Source organism: Drosophila virilis, chromosome 5, assembly GCF_030788295.1.
Source record: "Drosophila virilis strain 15010-1051.87 chromosome 5, Dvir_AGI_RSII-ME, whole genome shotgun sequence".
In the NCBI taxonomy this organism is placed as follows: domain Eukaryota; kingdom Metazoa; phylum Arthropoda; class Insecta; order Diptera; family Drosophilidae; genus Drosophila; species Drosophila virilis.
Genome location: NC_091547.1, coordinates 14,162,966 through 14,187,987, shown reverse-complemented (window position 1 = coordinate 14,187,987; position 25,022 = coordinate 14,162,966). Strand labels below are relative to the sequence as shown.

Here is a 25,022-nt window from a genome sequence, read left to right as displayed (position 1 = left end):
GTCCGTTACTCGCTTACTTGATCAGAGTGCAAGAGAGTTTGAGTGTCATTGCATTGTGTGATTAAAATATCCGGTACATCTACCCCTCTGTCTAACAGTGCGTTAACATGACAGTCTACGAATCAAAAGCCTTTGTCGCTCAATTTTTTTGGAAGACTAATTTTTTTTTATCCGATGCCTACTACCTCACTGTATCCAAAATAAACCAATATTGAAAATAAACATATCATTAAATATATGCAAAAATATTTATTTTATATTAATACAAAATTTTAAACATTAAAATCTAATAAAATTATTTGCACAAAAACTTTTATTAATTTATTTTATACCATTCCAAATCATCAGGTTTGTGGGAAGACGGTGTGTTAATGACAGTTTGGGTATCATTAAAAATATTGCTGCAAATATTATCCCCAATCTGAAATAAAATACAAGTTATATAAGTAGTGCGTTAACTTTTACTATAACTAAATAGTAAAAAGAAAAAATATTTTGTGAAACTTTTTACTTTTAAGACAAGTAATTGCAATATTTACCTGAAGAGACGATACTAAATTATCAGGACAGTCTAGCACGTTAAGACCAGATTCTGTAAAAGAAATAATACATAAACAAGCAATTATTTTACATAAATAAATGAAGGATGTACGTAAATTTTATTTTACTTTTATCCACAAGTATAACGTATACAGTAGACGTTTAGTTATATTAAATATAATGAAGTAAAATGAAAAAAAGGAACGAAGATCTTCGGCACGTCGATCTATATATACTATTTATTAGCTACAAGTTAAATTTGGTGACTAGCTCGAAGATCTTTGTCGCGTCGATCTATATATACTATTTATTAGCTACAAGTTAAATTTGGTGACTAGCTCTTAAAACGCAAAAGACTCCAAAAGCAGGATTTCGATGTCGATTTTTATTGATTGCTTGTAAACGGGACACGCTATCACGGTATCAGGCACTTGAACCACCTATGTTTGAACTTTCAGTCTTGATGGGTTCTGAAGAACGGACGGGCACATGGACAGACAGACGGACATGGCTAGATCGAATTGATATTGATGCTCATCAATATATTAACTCCCTCATTAAGCATTTTTAATGGTTTGAGTGAAAAATGCGTGAAAAGCTTGTTAAAAGGATTACATTTTAACACTTACGTATTCTAGGATCATTCCATGAAGTCGTTCGATCAATATGGTTTATAAAATAAATATCTCCAGACTCAGTAACAGCTTGTTCCCAACCATCGGGTAGTGGGCCAATATGGGTAGATATGCTCGGGGCGCTAGCTTGCTTTGAAGTTTGAATAACATCTGCATAAAAGTTAATTTAAAAATATGTTTGTAAATTTATATTTATCGCTACCAATATTATTTTTATCCGCCTTTGTTAAAATTTCCCACCCTCATAACTCGGTCTAATTTTATTCGAATCTCATGTGGTTTGGTTCTTTGGGGCTTTTTTCTATTTATTGTATATTCTACACCTTCCTTTTTTTCTGTAGACTCTAATATAGCCACAGACAACATTTACCGTGCAAAGGGGCGTAGCTGGCCGGACGGGCAAATAACATATCTACCCCGTAGCGGTGATGGCATAAGAAATATTTGTATACTTATTAGGCTATTAGCATTTAATTTTTATATTATATTCTGATAAAAGATAAATATGCCCTTTGTTCAGGACTGATCTTATATGGTGAAGAACTACACCAATCACAAGATGTCTCTGCTCTAGTCGCAAAGGGCTTACAGTTTGCTTCCAGAATCCAAATCTATAAAAGAGGTTCTGTTAGCATTGCCTACAATATGACGCACAATCGGTTATGTCGTTCGATTGTGTTGATTAGTTTTTTATTTATTTATCATATTTAGGTACTTTAATGAAAAAGTTTAAAGGATGTGCATCGTAAATTTATAAAATTTGCCGAATCATTAACAATTTATTGTAAACTTAACTAGTATTGAACTTACACAGCGTTTACAATTTTCTTTTTTGTTGGAATTCTTAGTTTTCTGATTAATTTTAGCAGTCAGGGGAACAAGCTGAAGAAAGATAAACGCGTCGCCCAAAAAAAGGGGGGTGTGCGCGGTTGTTAGTGCTGAGTTTTGGGCACATACATACTTTCATCCTAACTCAAGCGACAAAAGCTTATGTTATTATACTTATATAATTACGTGAATTAGCGTACCAGCTGGTTTCCGATCGGACATAGCTCGTTGTTGCTGTTGACGAAACTGAATTCTTGGATCTTCCCATTGTGTTGTTTTTGTGGTGTGGCTGTAATAGGGAAAATTAATTCATTTGGTTATATTCAATATATTTAAGTTTAAGGGACATCTGTTAGTATTCAAATGAAGATTATAAATAGGCTGGCTTAAGATCAATTGTATATTTTTTCAATACCAAACATAGAACAAAAAAGAACGGCGAAATCTTTGGTTTCCGTTGATTGTTCCTAGAGAAGTCATATAAGATTGATATGGTATTGCGGATGTGTTTAGAGGATAGTTAAGTAAGGCAAGCAAAACCAAAATCTACTCTACTAAACTCGCGCTTACACTTATCAGGCTATAAAAACTTTTTGACAATTCAAAATATTAATTTATATATTAGCATCGGCTTAAAATATACAGATTTTCTGACCCAACCTCATTACGCAACAAATGTAAATTTTGGAATTTAGGCCAGCCAAAGCTAGTGCAATGAATTACAAAACAGCAAACATATGCAGATCTACACGTGCATATAAAAACGGATGTTGAGCGCACATTTAATTATTGGGCAATTTATGATCTTTTGTAAAAGTCTAGCTGCCTTCGTATTAATAAATATTATTTTTGATATAAGCTAGTATGACATACTTCGAATTCTCTAGCTTTAATAGTTTCTCATAGAAAGACTCAACTTGTCTCCGTCGGAGTTGCTTTTATCTATTAGATGCAGTTGCAATGGATGTAGGATATACAACAAAATTAAATTGAAGAGTAAAGTTTTCTAATATTTGTATAATGTGCTTCTGATTAGGCCAATAATAAGTAGTATGCCGACTACAAGCTCTATTTGCCAACAGATAAATGGTAAAAATGTTACAGTCGGTAGTTTGGGGACATGGTTTTAAATTAAAAACTAAAATGGATTCATTGTTGACTTTAGAAAATATTTAGTTGATCATATTACTTACTTTAAATAGTAAATCTGCCCATCATTAGTTTTAGCTTGCTCCCAGCCAGGCGGTAGTGCACCTAATTGACTTTGTAGTTGAATTGGACTGACAACGTCATATGATCTTTGCTTTTTATGAATGGTCTGAGTAGATAATGGAGTCTCCGGTCCTTGTCCCATGCACGTATTTATTACATCTAAATCAATATTATTTGCCGTACTGCTAGCGAAGTCCACATTATTATCCGGGTACGCAGGCCCCTGGTTGCTATTTGCGGCCGATTCATTTCTAGAGCGAACATTATAGTTTTGCTGTAGGGAAGCTGGACTGCTCCGAGCGCGAAAATGATGTATTGTCAGACGACTGTGTGATGGCTGGTTTTGTGAGAGTGATGGCTGTATTTCTGGCTGGGCAGTCTTGTTGATATTGGTTTGTGAGCCATCGTATGTGGAATCGGCACTGTTTGCTCGCGAATGTAGGGGAGCTGGAGGATTGAAAAACGAATTCGGCAGTTTGCGCATACGAAATGGTAGCTGCAAAGGAAGTTTTGCATCTCCGGGATTCAGTACACTATCGAATAGTGCTTGCAGGTTGTCATCGGAGTCTTGATTTACTCGAACAACAAGATTAGTAGATAATTTAGTGGGAGACAGCATATCCTCATCGTCGATTTCTTTTTCGCTTATGTTGCTTTTATTGCTTAAAGACATTGTTAAAATATTTGTTTATGTACACAATACAGTCAAACAAAACCGAAGCAATAAATCGTCATAAATTTCATTCGTATTTTTATTACAACTAAGTCGTAAATCACTCCATTTTGTTTTTTATTTTTTTTACTTGTTCTATATGCAAACTTATTCCTATTGCATTGTTAAATTCCGTGCTTCCGTAAAACTTAAACAATGTTAATATACATATATGTATTCACGTACATATACCATACGCTAGAGAACTGCCAACATAACACATCAAATTATATAAAGGGTATCATTCAACACTTTTTTATTTCGAAAATATATCGATATATCCGAACCGATATATTCGACACACTATTTTATATGCACAATTGGATAAAAACATTTGCAACATATCTAACATTCTTGTGTGATATGACTGCAAAATTAATTATTCGCTGGAATAAATAGTAATTAATAAATAATCAAATTCGCAATACAAAAGAAGTTTATTGCACGAAAATGTCATATATAATTCACATTTCAGAACTATGGTTGATGCGTTATTTAATGCGTTATTACAAAAACGTTGTTTGTTTTTTTTTTTTTAATAAAATTCTTGAGATGTTTTGCCGTCAAAAATGTAGGAGAAGCAAAAACAAAACCACATTGCCGATAAGGATGTGTTTTGTTTCAACTTATCGATTATTAAATTCGGTTAGCAAGTGCAATAATTATGATTACATTGTAGACTTCCCTTAAACAATGGATAAAGCTCCAATCTTTTTAAAAAGGATTTCCATATAAGAAAATATTCATTTCTTTAATTTTCAACGCCCAGCTACCAGTGAGGTTAAGATTCTTACTATTTTTAGGCTCTGACATAGCATAATCTAAAATTGTTAAGGGCGTGCTTATTTTTCTCTGGGCTGCGCCGGCTGGCTTATTGGTTCTTAGGGGTAGTCCCACACTGCGCACAAATATTACCAACACTCATAAAATTAACACCTGTAGCGAACGGCCTATACAAAACTATCGCAGAAACAAAAAAAAAAAAAACATGAACAGGAGTTATAATAAAAATAGCAGTAACTAACAGTTATAATAACAATTGATTGTCCTGACTGACTGATTGGTGATGAACAACACACAGCCTATACCGTTAAAGCATGGAAGCTGAAATGTTCACTGCGATGAAAGGGCACGTTAAGGCAGGGTTTTGCTAAATTCCATCCGTATGTGTCGAATAATCGCAAGAAACGTTTGAATATTTGTTTTTGTTTAACATTCTAAAACATTTTAAAAATATTTGAAATAATTTATTTTAAGCGTCCACAAGCAACGCCGCGGTATACCCGCTAATCTAGACAAGTTAAAATTTCCAACCCCCATAACTTGGACAAATTTCATCCGATTTAAACGAGACTTTGTTCTTTGTTCATGCTTTGACCTCTAGATCAATTTGGCACTTAAAACTGACAACATTATTCTTGGTCCAAAATTTATATAAAAATGGTAGCTTCAAAAATCCTATACAGACATAGGTCAAAATATCCCACCCTCATAACTCAGTCGGATCTCATCCGCTTTCGACGAGGCTTGGCTCAAGTTTGGCGTTTTAGTACAGGAAGCACATAAATAGAAAAATATTCAACACAAAAATAACCGCATTTAAAGGCTAGAAACTTTATTTAAAATTATTTTTACATGCAAGTATGAAAATACATTTCACCACATATGTATCTTAAAATTATATTATAATTTCGGATTATACCATTTGATTCTATTGCGATACAATGGGGCTCTTTTTATCTATATCAGCTATATTAGCATTATTTTGCGGTCCAGATGCATTACCAGGACTAGCTGGAATAGTACCTGTCCGTTCCATACTCCACGGGTTTGAGCCTGATATCGGTGAATCTGCATGCCCAAAACCAGTATGATTGTCGTGTTCGACTGCATTGGTTCCATCATATTGTGTATTTTCCAAACGAGTAATAAGCCTTTCATCTTCTTCGCCAAATTCGCCTCCCATTAATGTTGGCTCACCTACGACCATCACATCTTGGGAAGACAATGAAAAGCTGGGACCTGACGGCGATCTCTTTTGATTTGCCACAGGCGGGGTGTTTGCGTTGTTGGCACCTCCAGAATTTGACCCTTTTCTTTTACGACGCTTGTTTGGTGGTCTTTGCGGATCTTTTTTTCCCGGTGGCGCGACCATACGCTGCCATTTTTGAAATAGAGTTGTTTTTAGGCAATCACGCGGACTTAGTGCGTACGCTTTGTGGCGTGACATAAGTTCTTGCATTGGCTCAAGTATTACACATAATCGAAGGTAGTTTAAGGTTGAATTTGTTATTCCAGCCCTAGTAATATTCTTTGTTATTTGATCAAGCAGCATTGGATCAGGAGGTAGCGAAGTACCAATTACAGACCTCGGAATGAGTTCTCTATGTCCTTTTATAGTCATATGCCACGATTTGATTCTCATGTAGTCATCATACATAAACTCTAGAATAAGTCTTGCATCTGCACACACTTTTGTGAAAAATGGTTTACCATGCTGAGTTATAATAGTGCACTGATCGCAATCTAATGTTATAGACGTATTGTGAAACGATTCCTTAGCATGCTTGAGCTGAAAATACAAATCAGAGACACCTCCTTCAAAAATGCTTCGAAAGAAACGTGGAACAAGTGTTCGGCCAATTGTATATCGCTTTGGTCCGTCTTCCAAGCAAAACAATATTGTTAATCGTGCGTCGTCCTCGAAAAACTCTGTTGTAAACGAATCCCACCAACAATTATCGCTATCTTCATTTCGTTGCTGAAGGCGTTTGTTTAGCTCAAACACTCGATGCTCTGTATGACTGAAGTACGAGTTGTGCCTCCTGAAGCCTTGATCAATTCTATCCATTTGCTGAGGGCCACCCATCATAGGATGGTTTCCGCCATGACCAAATGGAGATGCGGGTGGCATCGGATTAAACTGGCTTCCAACTCCGAAAACTGTAGGGGAGGAAAAGTGACCCGCTTGTCCACTGTTAAATGGAGTACCTGAACTTGCTGGTCGGCTGAATTGACCCAAACCGGAAGACGGTGATCCAAATGGCCCCCCAACTGGTCCATTGAAATTGCCTGATGTTGAGGATTGTGAATAGTTTCCCTGTATATTTTGGGATGCAACACCCACTGGACCAGGGGTTGATGAGCCAGAGGGTGCTGGCGATGAAGTATATTGGGGAGTATTTGATCCGGGTTGATTAGTATTTTGAAACACCAAAGATTGATTACCGGCAGGGGAAGATTGGCCAGCATTTGGATATGGGTTCCCACTCGCAGTGTATGGTAGTCCTCCTTGGGGAAATCCACTCTGATTGCTGGCGTCTGGATTTAGAGACGAAGAGTTCGTAGAAGGTAACATAGTGGAGCCTTCTGTTACGCTCTTCCAGTTTCCTTCGTCAATATTTGATTGAGAAGTCATCGTATTTCCAGTATTTAAACCTCTACGATTCATTTCTAATTCAGTAGCTTAAAACACATTCGCTTGGATCTGAAATAAATTTAAATTACTATGTACCAATAAAAATTATAAGATAACTAGACTTGCTTACGCATGTCAATTTCTAGTGTTTAAGAACATGATATTTTGAAATTCTAAGCCGAATTTAACTACATATATTTTTTAATTTCTTAACGACGAATATTGTTTATGTTTCGACAGTGTCTAGGGTCGACATTAAATTTTAAACCAATAACTTTAATAGATGAATTCTTAAACACTTGTAACTCACCTAAATAAAAATAAATATACATTAAACTGACAATTATGTATCTACTTTCCAAAATTAGAGTTCGGTTAGATAGACATGTTATCGAGTAGACAATCGAATATAAATACTTAAATGCATGAGCTCTTATAAAATGTGTACTTAGTCACAGTATCGTCGTTTTTTCAACAAAAGAGTGAATATTGCATCAGTTGGATATACAGATATTCAGTATTAATATTAATATACCCTAAGATAAGTAACGCCAATACATTTGAATGCGACGCCAAATTTCTGTCCCTTTTCTTTTCGCTATTTAAACGACTCGACTTCGTCGATACCAATAATAAATTTTGTAGGCAAATTAAAAAGTAAACTAGATATATTACAAAACGCACCTTGTTCAATAACTATCTTCGGAAAATAGCACTCAAGACCACTCAATTCCGCCACGATCCTTATATGGAATGCCTTCCTCAGGCATACCATTACAGCGAAATTCATCTTAATTGGGAGCTTCTCTAGTATGTTAAAATGCATCTAACTGGGCCCTGCGAAGTCTAGTCTCGCTCGTTGCAAGGGGTAGACACCTTCTCGCACTCGGTCTTCTGGTAGTGGTCCCAATAACTGATTCGTCTGCAGTTAGGTCAGATTGATGATGCGTTGTAATTTGACTCTACATTCTATCAATCCTGTATATTGCTTTTGTATTTCAGCCTGAGTGAAATTTAAACATGTTCTAATTTGTTATCGAAGTGGAATCATGCGTAGTCAGAGTATTAAAGTAGTGTAACCTTTTCGATTTAGGGATCACCGAACAATTGTCTGGCCAAGCAGCCAAAAAAGATGATAAAGAACACTTAGGCAAGCGACTTGTCAGCTAGCAAAAAGCACAATAATATTAATTTTATAAATATTAATAAAGCTAGTGTTAGTATAAGAAGGTTCAAAGACAATCAATCCTATCTAGATTTCTCTAACATGTTTTATATGTAAGTTTACCTAGGCTTTGCTAGTTTACCTAAAAGCACTAATTCTAAAAACAAAGTTTTAAATATTAATCTTAATTATTTACTTTTAATAAATTCGTTTTATTTAGCCTTATATTTATACCTTTTTTGTGATTGCCATTGTAATATGTTCATCCTGACAAGAACATGAAACTCGATGAAAACAACCAGCTTATATATCCAGGTACTATTTTAGCCGAAAAAGCTTTCTCTTGTTTAGCGTCATCAGCTCAGCGGCCATAACCGCAAACATAGTCGAGTGGAAGGTGAGATGGTTGGGGGAGCCATCTCCTATTTTAGGGTAAGCAAATAGTAGATGTTCACGTCAAATATGACTCACCTGGCAATGTACCGATTTTTACTGCCAGGTTGGTAAAGTCATGGATTGGAAAAGGTTTGGGGATGGCGCATTCCAATCGAATGGGGCAATACTCAGCAAAGAAGGATCGTTCCATTTTTAAATATGTTGCAAAATCTGTAATACTTGATCTATTATTACCATTTAAGAGCCTATATGTCATCAGAAACAAACTCGTACTGCGCGGGAATTATGGGTCTCTAGCTCTTGTACAGGTTCTGATGTCGTCATGGCTACATTAACACGGCTATTGATGCTGACCACAAATATAACTACTCTTTGGGATCGTAGATTTCTCACTCTGCCCCTGAAATATATCTGCAAACAACAATTATATCTTTTGAACTCATTTTAAATGGGTTTAGGGTACAAAATAAAATATTTATAGTGGCTTTTGCTGACGCAGAAATGAATTTTACCTATGTATGTTGGATGCTCGGTAATTTTTACTTTAACTTCGACATTTATTAAAATATCATATTAAGTTTAAAGGATAAATAATATAAGACTCTGCTTCAAATGGTTCATATAATATTAAACATGGACCCTAAACTGTTCACGCGCAGCCTATTTACAGCTCGCATTGAAACAAAGCTTAACGGTATTTCGTTCATCGGTAGTATTTACCGGAATGTATTAAATGTTCGGCGCGCCGGCGATTTGGTATTTCAACTAAAAGTAAAATTAGTAATTACGCTTTGACTAGAGAGGCGTATTAAGTTCAAAGATAAAATCACATTTTTGGTAGCCGAAATGTAAGCATATAATTTCATAGTATTATTATTATAACATTAGTTTTGGGTAAAATTATTTTGGAGGACTTTCAACGTAAACAGTTGTATTATCTACACCTAGGAATTGGGTTATACTTAATGCAGATAACAGTTTCATCTGGCCCTGATAGAGGACATCGGCAATAATCTTTTCGGCATATATAGCTTGTGCATTTTCCATTGATCGCAACTTATGAGCAATTATCTTTCCAAAGTTTGTGAAATGATCATCCAGCTGATTATCTGAATTTTTGAGGGCTAGCGAAAGCAGCCGGTCAAGATCAATGTTGGAAATGTCTGCCCTGCATTTTCCCGACTGCATCTCATTGTCGCAAGAAACCTGGGATGACACGGATGATGATCGTTTTCTGCTGTTTTTGATGTATTTATGACGCGTGATCACGCGTTTATCGCGATTTGAATCTGCTGCGTGTACGGTAGAGTTAATTTTGTCGTTTGAAGTGTTGGTTATGGAAGTATTAAACGATTTCCTTCTTTCCGACATATTATGGTTTTCGGGTGGCAGTATTACCTCAACTTCCTTAATTGATGCCTGGTGGTTGGAATTGACGTTTTGGATACTGACAATTGGATCAACTTCTGCTTCATCAAATATATTGGCACAGAAATCATTTGCGCTGTTGCTGTTGCTGGGCGACAATTTGTTTTCGTTCTTAGATTGTTTGGACAAGCTCTCAGCATCAGAATACTCATCGCAAGCTTCAGGCTGCACAACTGTAGTATCTATATTATGTTGTAAGGGTAGGGCATGGGATTCTTCCCGTTTTAACTTCTTTTCAGGGATTTCCTCATCTTTTAGAAACATAAGTGACTCAAAATATCTTCGCTTTGGACAATACGGTTCATATTTTTCCCCCTTTTTCTTAACTTCGTTATACTTTCGAAGCTGGTGACGAAATGCACACCGAAGATTGTTAATTTTTTGTTTAGTCCTTTCAACATTGTATAGCTCTCCATGTTTAGTCGCCACAGCAATTAATTTGATATACGCTTCTTGTCGTTTTGTTCGATTTCTAAAGTCTGCTGAATCGGCTTTCCACAAGCACGGATTATTCTTGTACTCTTCTATGAAATCGTCAATAAAATCCATGTTTGTTTATGAATCGGACAATGATTAATAATTGACAAACAACATCACGGATCACATAAATTAAGAACTGAATTTTACAAAATGCAAGCGACGAAATATTGAAGTGTTATTATAATTTGACAGTACCTGTGTTGTAAATGACCAAAAAGTGAAGTTAACATTAACATATACAATGCAGAATAGCGTCAATTGTGGTACACTGGAAACAGAGATTTTTCATAGTTAAGAACGAAAATATATCTTTAGCCGTGCGCTCTCTTAGCTGAAAGGGCGAAAACGCTAAAAATATGGAATGAGGGCCGTGAAAAATATTATCTTTGCATTTTGTCAGTTTACTGAGATTACATGATATATTTATATATGTATTCGCATATATTTGTTGTGAACTGGGCATAGTTAGGTAAAAAATCAATATACTTTAAGCCGATGCTAATACAATTTTTTTGCAGCCAAATCGCAAAAGCCGTATTTGAATATAAATTAATTTGTATGCTATAATAAATTAATTTAAGTGCTTATTGTAATATAGTATTAATTAGAAAAAAATATATATAATAATTTGGGGTAGGTTAAAAAATAATAATAATACAAAATTACACAATTAATTTCTTAGCAACCAAAGGCCTTTAGTTGGGCTCGTTTGAGAACCATGCTGCAGTCACGGCGAATAACCATGATAAGTTCTAAGAATAATATTTATTTAGTTAGCGCATTAGTTAGTATGTCGAAAATTTCATGATTAGATTCGACCCTGAAGTCTCTGTCAGCAGCAGTGGTGGTGTTGACCACCAAGCCGAGCGTGGATCACGCTGAAGAAAATAACATACAGCACTGCAAATAGTCAGCTAATGGAATTTCTTCCAAATTATATATAATTATTTATTTAACTTTTAACTTATGTTCACATTGCTTACTTAGGCTACCATACTGAAAGATGCTATTTGTTGGCTATGTGAACAGCAGCTTCACATTTTCAATAAGTTTCATTCGTTCACCGAAAATTTAATCGGTGTGTGCTGACAATAAGTAGTACCGTATTTAGCCACTCTCAGAATTCTTTAATCGGTTGATAAGAAGTTTGATGATCTATCGATAGTATCTGTGGATTAAAATATCGGTATCGGTAATTGTTCTGGAGTCGAGCTCTAACAAGTCAGCAAGATTTTAATGGTGTCCCACCTCTAGTGCATCGTATGCTAGAAAAGACAATTAATATTTGAGAACATATGTTTTACAAAAGGGTGATACTTTTTGTTTAATTATAATTATAATAACGTTCATTATACGTTCATGTCGAAATGGCAATATCAGTTTGTTATTCCGTGTTATTACTTTGGAATATTATAACTGCGTATGGACTTGTGGATCAGCAATCAGTCACGTATCCAGTAAATGGAAAGGATTATGGCAAACATGCCAGTGGTTCGTTTCCATTCCTCATGCCATCGGTTTCGCCACAAACTGTAAGATATACAATTAATATATATATATATGTGATTGCATGGAAGCATATGAATTATGCGTATTCAATATATGTATGTAGTATAGATGTAGTCTCGTCGGCATATGCTCCTTTGACGATTGCTCTGGGCACTTTTTACTTCTTGTAAAAACACTAAGAACATTAAGATGAGGCAGCTGAGAAAAGGGAGGGTCGTTTTGGTCCTGGTTCCTAACTCGCTCACTTGTTCAGAGTTGATCTAGCCATATGAGTCCGTCCTTGTACCCAATTTTCATTGGGTCCAGGGTATATACTTTGGAAACCTATAACCTTACAAGATTATTTAAGAAGATCATGCACATATTTTTGCACATTATTATTGATTGACTGATTTAGTGAAAAATATATTTAAATTGTTATATTTTAGCCGGATTTGTACTTGTGCACTCCCATCAAAGTTGATCCAACAACATCGTACTATATTGGTACGTGAAAATTAAGAAATTTAGACTGTTTTGTGTATTTTTAATCAAAATATGTTTAAGAACAGTTGGCTACAAACCAAACGCAACCATGAATACTGCTCATCATATGTTGCTTTATGGATGCGGTGAACCAGGAACAACGAAACTTACCTGGTAAGTTATTTAGTACACTCAAAGGCCATACTATTATATTAATATAATATAAAAAAAGAAGATATCTCGCAAAAAATCTGTTTAACGCATTGAACTCTGCCTTGCAATAATATGTGCTCGCACATCCGACGCCTAGACGCCACATGAATACCTCCCATAGCTCAGTTTTGCTGACAAGAAAAGCGCCTTCTTTGTATTTTATTTGGTTCAACTAACAACAACTCAACTATTTTCTAAAACTATATTTTTTTGTTTACAAAACTTTTAAACCAATAATTTATTCTCAGGAACTGTGGAGAAATGACGAAATCAGCAGATGAGGATACAGGAAGTCCCTGCGGTGCCCAATCTCATTCTCAGGTTAGTTTACTTTTTAAAAATTGCTTGCTCAGAGCCGAGAACTGCCGTGTTAGAATAATGAATCCTACATCCGTTGGGATCTGGAATGAAACAGCTGCAGTATTATATTTGATGCTTCGGAGTGTCGAAGATAGTCGTTCGCGCTTTTTTAAATGATAAATACACCCTTAAATTCTCTTCATTAGATTTTATATGCTTGGGCAAGAGATGCACCAAAATTGGATTTACCTTCGGGTGTAGGATTTAAAGTAGGCAAGAATTCACCGACAAAATATTTGGTCTTACAAGTGCATTACGCTCATGTTGGTAAATTCAAAGGTATGATAATAGATTATATATATATATTCCTTAAAAATTATATTTTTGCTTGCCCTAGACGGATCTACCGATGATTCTGGTATATTTTTGCAGTATACTGAAAAACCGTAAGTTTTTTAGTTCTAAATCTGTATTTAATCTTATTCTGTGTTGATTTATTTTTACAGACTTACAAAGCTAGCCGGTACCTTACTTTTGGGTACTGACGGAGTAATTCCTCCAATGAAGACAGAACATATGGAGGCCGCCTGTGAGATAACTGAAAATAAAACGATTCATCCCTTTGCTTATCGCACTCATACACATGGGTTAGGAAAAGTTGTTTCTGGATATAGGGTTCGATCCAATGCTCATGGAGTTCAAGAGTGGACGCTACTTGGAAAGAGGGATCCACTTACACCACAAATGTTTTATAATGTTGAAAACAACTCACCTATAGTAGCCGGTGATTATGTCGCTGCCAGGTGTACTATGAAAAGCACTCGTCAACGCACTACAGAAATCGGGTGAGACTATTTACACTTTTTATGAATGTCGTATTTTCTTTTTTTGAATCAAGACAGGAATTGTATGAGCTCTAATAAGTGTTTAAATTCAAGACAGCAGTTAAGTTTACAATTCTGTAAAAGTTCTGACTAGGAGTAGCTACACCGAATTTGTCGATTATAGATTTTTATTATTACTTGCTAACAATTTTTATATGCTTTAATCTAGCGTACAATTTTATTCGAGACTTTTTTAATATATTGTATAAGTTAGGGTATGCAACGGAATTCAACTACGAGAATATATCTTATTATTATTAAAAAAAGTTTATTATCGTCATAAGTCATTAATTGACACTTTAATCAAAGAGATTATCAACACTAAGATGAGAAACGCTTGTATGTTTTAATGCGATGCAAAATTTGTTAACCTTGGTTTTTCGCTATTTAAATGCCAAAAAGCCAGACTTACGAATGCCGAAGTCGCGGCTTGTTGGTGTTGACACGATTTTCGATTACTCTTCATATTTAAAACTTGAAAAATTAAAATTAAATGGGTTTTTCTAATAATGTATACTTATTTATCTATTTAAAGCCCAACAAATGAAGATGAAATGTGTAATTTTTACTTAATGTACTACGTAGACGAAGGAGAACCACTCGATATGAAATATTGTTTTAGCCAAGGTCCTCCCAATTACTACTGGGCCAATCCAGACACCGGATTACATAACATTCCAAACCTAGAAGCAAGTACATTGTAAATCTCCAAAATTTTAGATAACAAAACAAGTGGAAATCTAATTATTTTGATTAATTTTAACGTTGTCTTACGTTTGTTACGTTGTGGTGTTGAACGTCATATTGTATAACACAACTCGAATTATACTAACTTTTAGAATTCACTTTTAGCATTCATTTAAACATACAACCTACAATAATAAACAAGTGTATCTATATCAAGCCTTTTATTTTTCTTTTGCTTTTATTTTTATTTTTATAAATGTTTGGAGTTTAAATCAACAAAACGGTTTTGGTTTTGGATAGACAACGCGACGCATCGATGTTCTTAATATCACTACCTATGACAGAAATTAACGATCCTTATATGACCCATAGTTGAATTTATTACTGGACCCATTTGGAGGATCGAGGTAAGAAGGTTACGTACTTTCAAGTAGTTTAATTAAAAATTAGGCTCCTGTTGTGGCTTGATAAATTATAAGTCTTAACTATAAATACCAACCTCACGCACTTAAATATTTCTGGAAAATGTAATTAAGTTTAAACATCCCCGAAGCCCATTGCAAATGAGTTTATGCTTAATCGAGATAAAACCTAAGTTGCTGTAGACTTCAGTTCGTCAGTGTTATCAACCAACGCATCGATTTGGGAAACAATACTAAAGTCTTGACATTTTAAAATATATATTTTCGTATATCATACGTTAATTGCTATTTATTAATTATTTTGTGAGAATCTTTTCTCAATTTTTTAGAACTTCAAGAAAGATTTTATTTTGGATTTTCCTCATATCCCTGAAATTTTAAAATATTGAATCCAATTAAGTATATATATAAATTCTTGATCAGCATCAATAGCCAAATGTTTTGTTCTGTCGACTCGTCCGAGAGGCTATCTCAGGGGGGAATGTTGCCTTCTTTGAGTAGCACGATGTCGCCCGGCTGTAGATTTCTCTTGGGAGCGGTAAGCGATGCTCCAACTCTTCCAAAAAGTCTGCTGCCTGTGGCAAACGCAATAGAAGTGCTCGACTTGCGCCAGAGAAAATGGCCAGGAGTAAGTACCTCCAAGTCGCTTGAACTTTTTGTAATAGCACAGAGCGGTCTTGAATTTAACATAGGAGAGATTTGACAAAAAAGGGTTCGAAGTTCATAAAATAAGAAATAATAATAATAATAATAATAATCAGGCTGCGTTCAGGCTAACTGTTGAGCGGGTTCCTTAACTCCTTCGGATTTGCAATTATCCAAAAATAATAAAAAATAATTATAATAATAATATATGTCTAGCCTTTTAGCGAGCTGATAAGCAAGAAGAGCATTTTCGAATATGCTTTCTTTATTAAAATGATTTTTTTTTTTTTATATTTAATTAAACTAATTAAAATTAAACTAAGATAAGCTCCGTGGCGAGTAAAGGCAGCAGCAAACGTAGTAGCATGAATAAATTTATCTGTACGACTTAAGATTAGCAATAGCAATGCTTATTTTAATGATGACAAGAACAGGCTTTGCTTAAAACGGCATTTGAGGCGTATATTTGACTTATTACAGTAAGAAACTTACAATAAAATAATATAATCACTTAACTAAGCTTGCAAATTTCGAGTTATGTATTCTGAGCGTTCTTACAGTAACAATTAAATTCATGCAACAAGTTTAGACATTTTGATATTTTTTCAAAAGCATTGCCCAAACGTCCGGATAGCGAGCTTGCAAAAATGATGTCAGTTTTTGTGCACTTTGAGCTTGTTGGGGAGAGCAATTGCGACATTTTCTTGTTATAACCTCAGGTAGAGCAGCTAGAAGAAGAAATTGAAATATTCAAACGTTATACATAAGGAATTCTTTTAAGTAAGAGAGAAGTGTTTCTCCTGCTCCGAAAATGTACAGGGTTTTGAATCGTCCTGTTACCTTCAAATTGATAGAGATGAACCATAAATTTGATTCATTTAAGTAAATTTTATTGATTGATAGATTACAATGTAATTTGCTTTTAGGAACAGTCAATATTTTTTAAATGAAGAATCCGTTTTTCAACATTAAAAAAAAAAACAGAAAATTTCTTGAATTGCTGTGATCTTATCTGTAGTACCCTATGCTTATAAAGCGTAGAATAGGCAACAGATTCATTGTAAAATATTTAATTGCTTATTTATATATACATATAATATAAATGTACCTTTAAGTTGTCGTCCCAATTGGTCACACGGGCTTTTTTCAAGAATACACATAATTTGGCGACTAACAACGGCTTGGTTGTTTAAAAGTCTATTGATATTCTTTTCGTCAGCATCAATTTTTGACGGCAATATAATTATAAGAAAAAACATTAAAATTAAAATATACTTTTGTGTTTCTTTTAAACAAAGCATAGCTCCTTTATACTTTGATAACTATGTGTACTTGTTATATTTTAACGCATGCGCTTTATAATAAATTCCGGGTGACTTTTCCGATTAATTTTGTTCGTTCTCCGATTTCAATCTCTGCCTGTGTCTGCAGAACATTTTCATTGTTCTTGCCTTTTGCGTGCACAGCCTTAGCCGACGGATTAACTGTTACAAAGCACTGTTTCTCTTTATTTGCTGGCAGACCCATCTTAATTTCTTTCTAAATTAATAAATAATCTATAAAATAACTTTTCTGCTTTCGATAACTTTGTTCGACTCTGGACAAAAAGTTTTTTTTTTTCTAGATGGGTTGTTCCAACTGCAATTGTTCCACTTTGATTCTTTTTTTCTTTTCCTAACTCGCGTGGTGCTGAGTGTATGACTTCAACAGGCATTCTGCCCACGACCTAGGAATATGAACGGTTGTATATAATTGTGGCCTGTAGAATGATCTGGTCGGTGTCTTTGATCCGTATTTGCATTGATAAGCACCTGCCCATGTCATCTGAAGTGCTGTGCACACAATTATAAATTTTGTTGACCTACAATAATGAATAGACTGCTTTTGAAAGAAAGAAAAGTCATCTTGCGCCTCTGCGTTATCGCAGAAAGTAGCCAAATAAGCTTGAACATTGGGAACTACCGAATTTCTCGATAAATATTTTAAGCACTCACTTTAGCATCGGGTTCTACCGCTTAAAAATCTATATAAAGTCTACAATTTTGTACATTATAATTACACGTATTTATTTAACGAACATTGACATACTAAGTGCTACAAATAACTTTTATTTTTATAATTTTAATCATCATTGTCATCGTTGTCATAGATATCGTCCAAATCATCGGCGTCATATTCATTAATATCTTCTCCAATGCTGACATCTCTTTTTTGTTTATTTAAAAGCCAATTCTTATACGCAAGTTCATCTTCAAGAGTTGGATCAGTAGCTTCAATAAAGTCATCGGCCTGGTGAGGAAATTCTTCTTGAACTATAGCCAAATGCTTAAATGGTATGTTGCGTTGGCAAAATTTATGTCCCCATCCCAAATATACTGATTCGCAAGTATTTTCAAAAACGAAAGTGAAAGCCCCAGGCCATACATTTGATTGCAACACCAACAGGCGCTCCTTTTGATTCGTATACCTGCTCGTAAAACGCACTAACCACGGGAATGCACATTCCCTGCTCATGTCGCTGGCACATGACGATAAAATATCAGGCCCTGTTTCTGGATGCGTGAACCCTTCAAGCATTTCTTCTTCTTCACCCTCTTCTTCGCCTTCCGCTTCTTCTTCTTCAATCTCCTCCTCCATTTCTTCCAAAAGCCGCGACTTTATATATAACGCAAGCATTTTTTCCCGCTCCTTGCGAGCTTTTTCTTCATCGTACCATACAACACGACCCTGATTCAAGATATTCGGTCGGCAATGAACCCAGGCAACGGGCGTCGCCAATGAGCTTAAGGGTTCTATCTCAAAGCGTTCATTTTTCATGAGCATTACATCATTATCTAACAAGATAGATTTCATAAGTAAATGTAAAGAAGAGAAACCTGTCAGGTGAAAATTATGATTGCTGATAATCTGTAGCTAATGTTCGTTCACTTGATAGCCTTTTCGCTGATCGTAGCTGATCGCAAATTAAGGAGAAGAAAGCAACAGCACTAGCAAGAATGCCAGTAGACCGCATCGACTTAACGCACATTGATGCGTTTTCTGGAGAGGATGAATATGAGGTAACTCACTCGATTTGTAATTTTAAAAACATCGCGTTTTCGCTGCCAAGCGTTGGATTCTAGTTAAATATCGGCGAAGGATTACCATGTGGCACCATTAAACCAACAGAAACTGTAGGCGTGGGAGAATGGAAACCGGTTGGAGGCTCGTTCAATCGCCAAGAGAGAAAGTGCTTTGCAATGCTTTGCTGTGATGTGTAGCATAATAGACACGGTCACGAGTGATGTGGTCTAATTCATAGTGGATGGATTGTAGGACAAGACACGGCGCAACGGCATCCATGCGAGAAGACATAATAACCTCCGATAAGATAAGAATATCGTTTATATATGTGATAAGTCGTAAGGAAAACACAGCTTAAGGAAGTGATGCAGGTAAGCTCTATACAAAAATCTTTTATGCCAAAGTCTCTTACATTTGGAGAATTATTTATCTATAAATATACACTGAAAATTATTCAAAATATCTGAAGAAGGATTAGAAATATTTAAACCTTTTTGGGTTTGAAGGAGTCTCCATTGGGAATAGTAGGGTATTTAAGTATTTGTAGTGTTTTAGGAAATACACTATACAACAGTCGGTAATAAATACTTTACCTTGAATTTCCTCTTCTTCACCTTCATTGTAATTATCTTCTTCCTCGACCTCCTCTTCCTCGTCAAGGTTGATGCCATCAAAAAGATTTTTCTCCTTCTTGGTCATCCGTCTATAATAACCTTGCGGTGCAATATGGGTGCCAGCTGTAATACGAGCAATCATTGCACGCAAATAATGTTTTTCCTTTCCTGGAAAACATGGATATGATACAACATCAGCCTCCAAATCGCCAGTGAAGAACTTTTTGATTTGGCGAGAAACTACAATTTGTCGTGGCGTAACTATAGGTAACTCAATCCAATCGTTATATAAGCAGTTGACCACAAAATATGAGTAACGATTGCATCCGAGTCCCACATTTTCTGGTGGTATATCGTAAAATTCGATTTCCTCTGCTAAAGGCACTGGTTCAGCTTTTGGTGTCATCTTTTCCAAATCCTCTAAAGCATAAGTTTCCCATCCATAAACTCCTGGAGTTAATTCGGGTCCTATATGCGTTGGTAGAGGCTTTTGCTCCTGATTTTTCCTCATTTTAAAAGGCAGTTGCTTTTCTCGCATTTCTTCTTCCATCATGGCCATTCGGGAATTTAATTCCTCGCGTGTGAGTGAGGCTTCCACGATGTAGTAAGAACCTTTCAATCCATTTATGCAACCCCAAAATCGACATTGCATTATTGATGGATGTGTCTGTAGTCGGTTTATGGAGCTTGCCAATTGAAAGATATCATCTTTACTAATACTAAAGCCGCATTGGTTCCAAAAGAATTGAAGCTGTTCAACGCGTTCATTAAATGTTACAAACAAGCGCATGGAATCATCGAGGTCTATCCGAAGGTCCCCATCGCCATATGTGAATGCCTCTTCACTAGGAAGGTCCTCCTCGCCACCAAAGTCAATACCTTCAATATTGTGGGGTAACTAATGATAATTCTAGTTATTATCATTAAATATACCTAAACGCAATACACACCTTTATTGAATGCAATATTTTTTTCGCAGGACGAAACATCCGACTGTCAGCGAAAACGCCGTTAGGCGGAAAGCGTTCTGGTACATGAAATTTTTGCTCACGCACATTTCTACTGAATTCCTCAAAAAAATCAATAACATTCGGAGGTCGTTCATCAACAACTCGTTTTACAATATCACTTAGATGATCAAATCTGTAATATTAAGATACAAAATACTTAATATTTGTATGCCATGACCCATTAAAAAAGTGTGACTTTGAGACTTATGTCAACAATTCAATTCATACAGACGGGCATGGCTAGATCGACTCGGTTGTAGATGCCGAGTACGGGCTATTTTCTAAAGGTTGCGTGATAGCGTGACTTTTATTGATATAATGTCGTGTCGACCGAAACGAAACCATAATCGAAAGGCATATTATCTTGGCAAAAAATGGAAGAGATGAGAGGGCATGTGCACAGCATAAGATTTTTGCGTACCATGGAAAATTATGTGTTGATTTATAGAGCCTTGCGACAGCCTTACTAGAATAAATAATAATAATGGATAAATTCCGAAATATGTTAGGCATTAAAGTATATAGATAATTTGTCGGAACCTATTTGAATCCATTCAATGTAAGGATCGCTTCTTATTATGAAACTAAAGTGGCCCTTTTATAATTTTAATGACAGCTTTAATTTATAGGTGAATTCACATACTCACAAGTTGTCTCCACTTAATGTGCTATATTGTTGCAGCACCGACTTGGCTACACTCAGCTCATAGCCAATGTGTGGAGGCTCGTGTTCCGCGGCTTTTTGACATTGGGTATCAGAATGTAAGGCGCCCAGTGATATGGTTGTCGATGACGAGGTGGTTGAGCTTGTGATTATGTTGGAGCATTGCGGCGATGATCCGTGTTCAGATTTTTTATCTTGATTATTATCCTTTTTGGTTTTTGTGCATGGCGGTAGCTCTGAGTGAACCGAGGTGCTGGAACCATTTGAAAAATTTTGGCATGATGCAAAATCATTATCCATGCTTTAATATTTTTGATTCTTATAGGTCGCATAAAAAATAAGTGTATTTATTTAGTAAACAAGACTTTCAAATGAAAGCCCACTATATATTAATATTCTTTGATTTAAATTCACTATTTGGTTACTGTTTTAAAAATATGTAGAAAGGATGTCATACCCTGTACCTACTTAATGTGCTCTAGTCGGGAGTGCCCGGCTAAGAGATGCCTTGAACCTTCGTTACCTTTGTTACAAACCCGTTTGCTCCAGCTTCGAATAAGTAAAATATATAACATTGCAAAATACAAAATACTGTGGTAAATTGGCGGAAATATATTCTATGGAAGCGGTTTGCTTATCATTCGATTATCTTCAAAATCATTTTCAGCGATCTTTGGGAAAATTAATTACCGAAAATTAAAAAAAGAAATTAAAGAATTTGTTTACCGAATTAAACACATTTTGAAAGATCTTGGGGAACATTTATTGGATACGTCAAAATTTGCGGATCCGCCTTAGACTCATTTTCAGAGATCTTTGTTAAATTTGATTTAATACGTTTTTAGCTAGAAGTGAAGTGTAATATAGTAGAGAAAAAATGAAATATACCAGGGGCGGAAACTGGGTAAGAGCTAATCTATATTATATCTGATTTTGTGCATCGAAGACCTCATAATTTGCTTAGCAACAAAGGCTTAACATCCAAATTTGATTGTTTCCATGGCGACAATGGCTTGGCAACGGCGTTTATTAGCTTGCTTGTTTTTATTTCATTTATTGCACCTTGGTAACTGAATTAATGAATGTTTAGTCGTATTGGATGGTATTTGATTTTAAACCATCCAGGCATGTGCAAAGAAAACTAAAATTCAAGATGTGCTTGAAGAATTTGTATGTTTGTATTTTTTTTTACGTCAATTATAATTTCTTATACATGTGTGTAAATAGCGTAGATGCACCATTTATACATATACCCGGCAATGGAATTATATCTGGAACCTATTTAAAAATGTACCGAACTCAAAATATAAAAGCCTACTTGGGCATCCGATATGCACACGCAGCCAGATTCTCTCCGCCTGACATTGAATTGCCACCATGGAAAGGAATCTTTAACGCAACTACATTTGCATCGAGTTGTTGGCAACAAGCCCGGCCAACAATGAATGTGCAATTAGAGAAAGTGTTAGATATTATATCAGGCAAAAATATTAACGAACCGCGCATAAAGAAATACGAGGAGAATTGTTTACATTTGAATGTATTTGTACCTGCCGGTAAGTAACGCATACATTAACTATTCAAAATTAAAACATAAAATTTTCCGCTTAAAAATAATTCTAGTGCACATTTAAAGTCAAATTAAAAGCATTTTAGCTAAAGCCACCAAATTCTGAATGTAGATTACATTTGAGTTTCACAAAATCCACGGATGGATTCGATTTTTTGGCTTTGATTTTAAATTTTGTTCGATTTGCATCCTGTTTATTTTTAAAACCAGTTTTTTGTTTTGGCAAAATAGTTTGCCGATTCCATTGCCATTGCCAGAGTATTAATCACAGGGACGCTTGTAGCCAAATATTTACTTGTCATGCCAATTGAATTTTAATTGAAATTGATTTGACTTGAAATACTTATTTTAAGGACCACCTGAAGTTGACGGATATGCCGTAGTTGTTTGGATACATTCCGGAAATTTTTCAATGGGCAGCCCATACGACATTGAGCCATTTCAACTCGTTTTCAAACAAAAAGTTATAGTTGTTACATTTTCATATCGACTAAATATTTTTGGGTTTTTTTCAACTGATGATGGTGAGGCTCAAGGCAATTTTGGACTGATGGATCAGTCGGCTGCACTGTACTGGGTAAAGAAAAATATTAATTATTTTGGAGGTGACGAGAATCGGATAACATTAATGGGCCATGACGCAGGAGCTGTCAGTACCGCATTGCATATGACATCCGGGGAATGGTCAAAGGGAGCCTTCCACAAAGCTATTATAATGTCCGGTAATCCTTTAAGCTCTCTTCGATTACCACATGAATTCAATGACGATTTGGATAAAATATCAAATATATTCGGATGTGCTCGAAGACCAACGTCAATTTTTATTCAATGTCTTAAGAGAGTTGACGCAAAAATTATATCTGAGAATCTACCGTCAATTCAATGGGGTCCCATTGTGGATTCTGGATTGAGTAATACATCATATCCATTTATCGAAAACCAGCCGGAAGCGTTATTTAGGAGTGGAACTTATCATAAAGTACCAGTTATTGTTGGCATTACTGACATGGAGGATGTTCTTACAATTTTGAAGGAATACATTTCATTAGAGCTAAGTCCAGAGGATCTTACAAATTTTTTTTCAGACATAGCATTAAATGATGTTTATAAACTAAGGGGTAGCAATCAATGGTGCACAAACTTTCCCATTATTTCTGATGCAATAAGCTTTATGTATTCTGATAAAAATAATGCTGACCAAATGACTATTAATACAAATTTAATCAATGCTCATACGGAAAAATCCTATATAACTCCATTAGAAATGTTTGTAGACATTGTAAGTATGCATCAAAATGTTTATAGTTATATATTTAAGTTTCGGTCAAAATCTATTCGTCCCGATCTACCAAGTTGGATAGGAGTACCAAAATATTTTGACCAGATATTTGTTTGGGGTATTCCGTACGTTAACAATATTATTGAGTGGAATTCAACCGATAAAAAAATGGCAGACATTATTATGACATTATGGGCGAATTTCGCTAAAACATCGAATCCTACCAAGTCGAACGTATATGTTAAATGGAGCACAATATCGCCACCCAACTATTCTTATATAATAATTGACGAACGATTTAATACAGGCTATTTTGCAGATAATCAGAAAGTACAGTTTTGGAAAAATTTGTATCCTAAAATTCTCAATTTCGCAACAGAATGCTGCAATTCTACAAATGCAGGAATAACAAAACTAATCCCCTACACAATGAACATACGTTTATGTTTCTATATAAATATGTATATATATAGTTTTTACATGTACATATTTTGAATAACATTAACAAAACTGTCGAGTTGTTTACAAATTGTTTTAACATTAATAAAAAGTATAAAAATCGCATACGTTAAGTCCTTTTTTAACAACCTTTACTCGTCTATGGGGGCGCCATCCACATCCATAGCAAAATGCGTGCGCTTGGCACTAGCTGCCACATGTATGAAATATGCTTTATAAATACAATCAAACGATTTCTAATTCTTAAGTTTATTATAATATTATCAATGATTAGAGAGTATTAACAACATTTTTATTAAAAACATTTAAATATGCAAAACACACGGCCCACAATTTCTACATCCGTATTTTAAAATTGGTAAAAAATGTTGATAGTGACATTCTCAAAATTCTAAGCGAAAAAAACAAGATCTAATTTTTTACA

At 35.2% G+C, this 25,022-nt stretch overlaps 7 protein-coding genes across 13 annotated transcripts; 2 read left to right on the top strand and 5 right to left on the bottom strand.

The window, feature by feature from the left end:
* Positions 1–229: 229 nt before the first annotated feature.
* yki (Transcriptional coactivator yki) lies at positions 230–4,134 on the bottom strand. Of its 3 annotated transcripts, XM_002049954.4 has the most exons (5): positions 3,197–4,130; positions 2,204–2,292; positions 1,170–1,325; positions 540–592; positions 230–421 (listed from the first exon to the last, which is right to left on the bottom strand). In XM_002049954.4, exons 1-5 carry the CDS (start codon positions 3,886–3,888, stop codon positions 317–319), a joined length of 1,095 nt encoding a protein of 364 aa, XP_002049990.2. In that variant the 5' UTR covers positions 3,889–4,130; the 3' UTR covers positions 230–316. The 3 variants fall into 3 exon arrangements, with proteins under 3 accessions (XP_002049990.2, XP_032292104.1, XP_032292105.1); XM_032436213.2 differs by lacking the exon at positions 1,170–1,325 and having other exon boundaries at positions 3,197–4,134; XM_032436214.2 differs by lacking the exons at positions 230–421; positions 540–592; positions 1,170–1,325 and adding an exon at positions 2,023–2,057 and having other exon boundaries at positions 3,197–4,133.
* A 1,391-nt stretch (positions 4,135–5,525) lies between these two features.
* Positions 5,526–7,794, bottom strand: Chi (LIM domain-binding protein 2 Chi). 3 transcript variants are annotated; one of them, XM_070209772.1, is made up of 3 exons: positions 7,656–7,794; positions 7,156–7,414; positions 5,526–7,083 (listed from the first exon to the last, which is right to left on the bottom strand). In XM_070209772.1, exons 2-3 carry the CDS (start codon positions 7,376–7,378, stop codon positions 5,639–5,641), a joined length of 1,668 nt encoding a protein of 555 aa, XP_070065873.1. In that variant the 5' UTR covers positions 7,379–7,414; positions 7,656–7,794; the 3' UTR covers positions 5,526–5,638. The 3 variants fall into 3 exon arrangements, with proteins under 3 accessions (XP_070065873.1, XP_015029308.1, XP_002049991.1); XM_015173822.3 differs by having other exon boundaries at positions 5,526–7,414; positions 7,656–7,793; XM_002049955.4 differs by lacking the exon at positions 7,656–7,794 and adding an exon at positions 7,476–7,599 and having other exon boundaries at positions 5,526–7,414.
* Positions 7,795–9,737: 1,943 nt separating this feature from the next.
* Positions 9,738–11,001, bottom strand: LOC6625977 (uncharacterized). Its single transcript, XM_002049956.4, has one exon. The coding sequence runs from the start codon at positions 10,881–10,883 to the stop codon at positions 9,807–9,809; it is 1,077 nt and encodes a 358-aa protein (XP_002049992.1). The 5' UTR covers positions 10,884–11,001; the 3' UTR covers positions 9,738–9,806.
* Positions 11,002–12,041: 1,040 nt separating this feature from the next.
* Positions 12,042–15,088, top strand: Phm (Peptidylglycine-alpha-hydroxylating monooxygenase). Its single transcript, XM_002049957.4, has 8 exons — positions 12,042–12,346; positions 12,752–12,809; positions 12,875–12,962; positions 13,250–13,322; positions 13,508–13,640; positions 13,699–13,747; positions 13,808–14,146; positions 14,721–15,088. The coding sequence occupies exons 1-8, from the start codon at positions 12,182–12,184 to the stop codon at positions 14,887–14,889; spliced, it is 1,074 nt and encodes a 357-aa protein (XP_002049993.1). The 5' UTR covers positions 12,042–12,181; the 3' UTR covers positions 14,890–15,088.
* Positions 15,089–15,731: 643 nt separating this feature from the next.
* Positions 15,732–17,415, bottom strand: LOC6625979 (ejaculatory bulb-specific protein 3). Its single transcript, XM_002049958.4, has 2 exons — positions 17,048–17,415; positions 15,732–16,667 (listed from the first exon to the last, which is right to left on the bottom strand). Exons 1-2 carry the CDS (start codon positions 17,238–17,240, stop codon positions 16,525–16,527), a joined length of 336 nt encoding a protein of 111 aa, XP_002049994.1. The 5' UTR covers positions 17,241–17,415; the 3' UTR covers positions 15,732–16,524.
* A 645-nt stretch (positions 17,416–18,060) lies between these two features.
* On the bottom strand, positions 18,061–21,590 carry Rsph4a (Radial spoke head protein 4a). The gene is made up of 4 exons (XM_002049959.4): positions 21,274–21,590; positions 20,567–20,759; positions 19,596–20,514; positions 18,061–18,773 (listed from the first exon to the last, which is right to left on the bottom strand). The coding sequence occupies exons 1-4, from the start codon at positions 21,588–21,590 to the stop codon at positions 18,061–18,063; spliced, it is 2,142 nt and encodes a 713-aa protein (XP_002049995.1).
* On the top strand, positions 18,769–24,995 carry LOC6625981 (pyrethroid hydrolase Ces2a). 3 transcript variants are annotated; one of them, XM_070210529.1, is made up of 3 exons: positions 18,769–19,373; positions 22,518–22,846; positions 23,214–24,995. In XM_070210529.1, exons 2-3 carry the CDS (start codon positions 22,579–22,581, stop codon positions 24,632–24,634), a joined length of 1,689 nt encoding a protein of 562 aa, XP_070066630.1. In that variant the 5' UTR covers positions 18,769–19,373; positions 22,518–22,578; the 3' UTR covers positions 24,635–24,995. The 3 variants fall into 3 exon arrangements, with proteins under 3 accessions (XP_070066630.1, XP_070066631.1, XP_032292533.1); XM_070210530.1 differs by lacking the exon at positions 18,769–19,373 and having other exon boundaries at positions 21,745–22,846; positions 23,214–24,139; positions 24,214–24,384; XM_032436642.2 differs by lacking the exon at positions 18,769–19,373 and having other exon boundaries at positions 21,745–22,846.
* Positions 24,996–25,022: the final 27 nt, after the last annotated feature.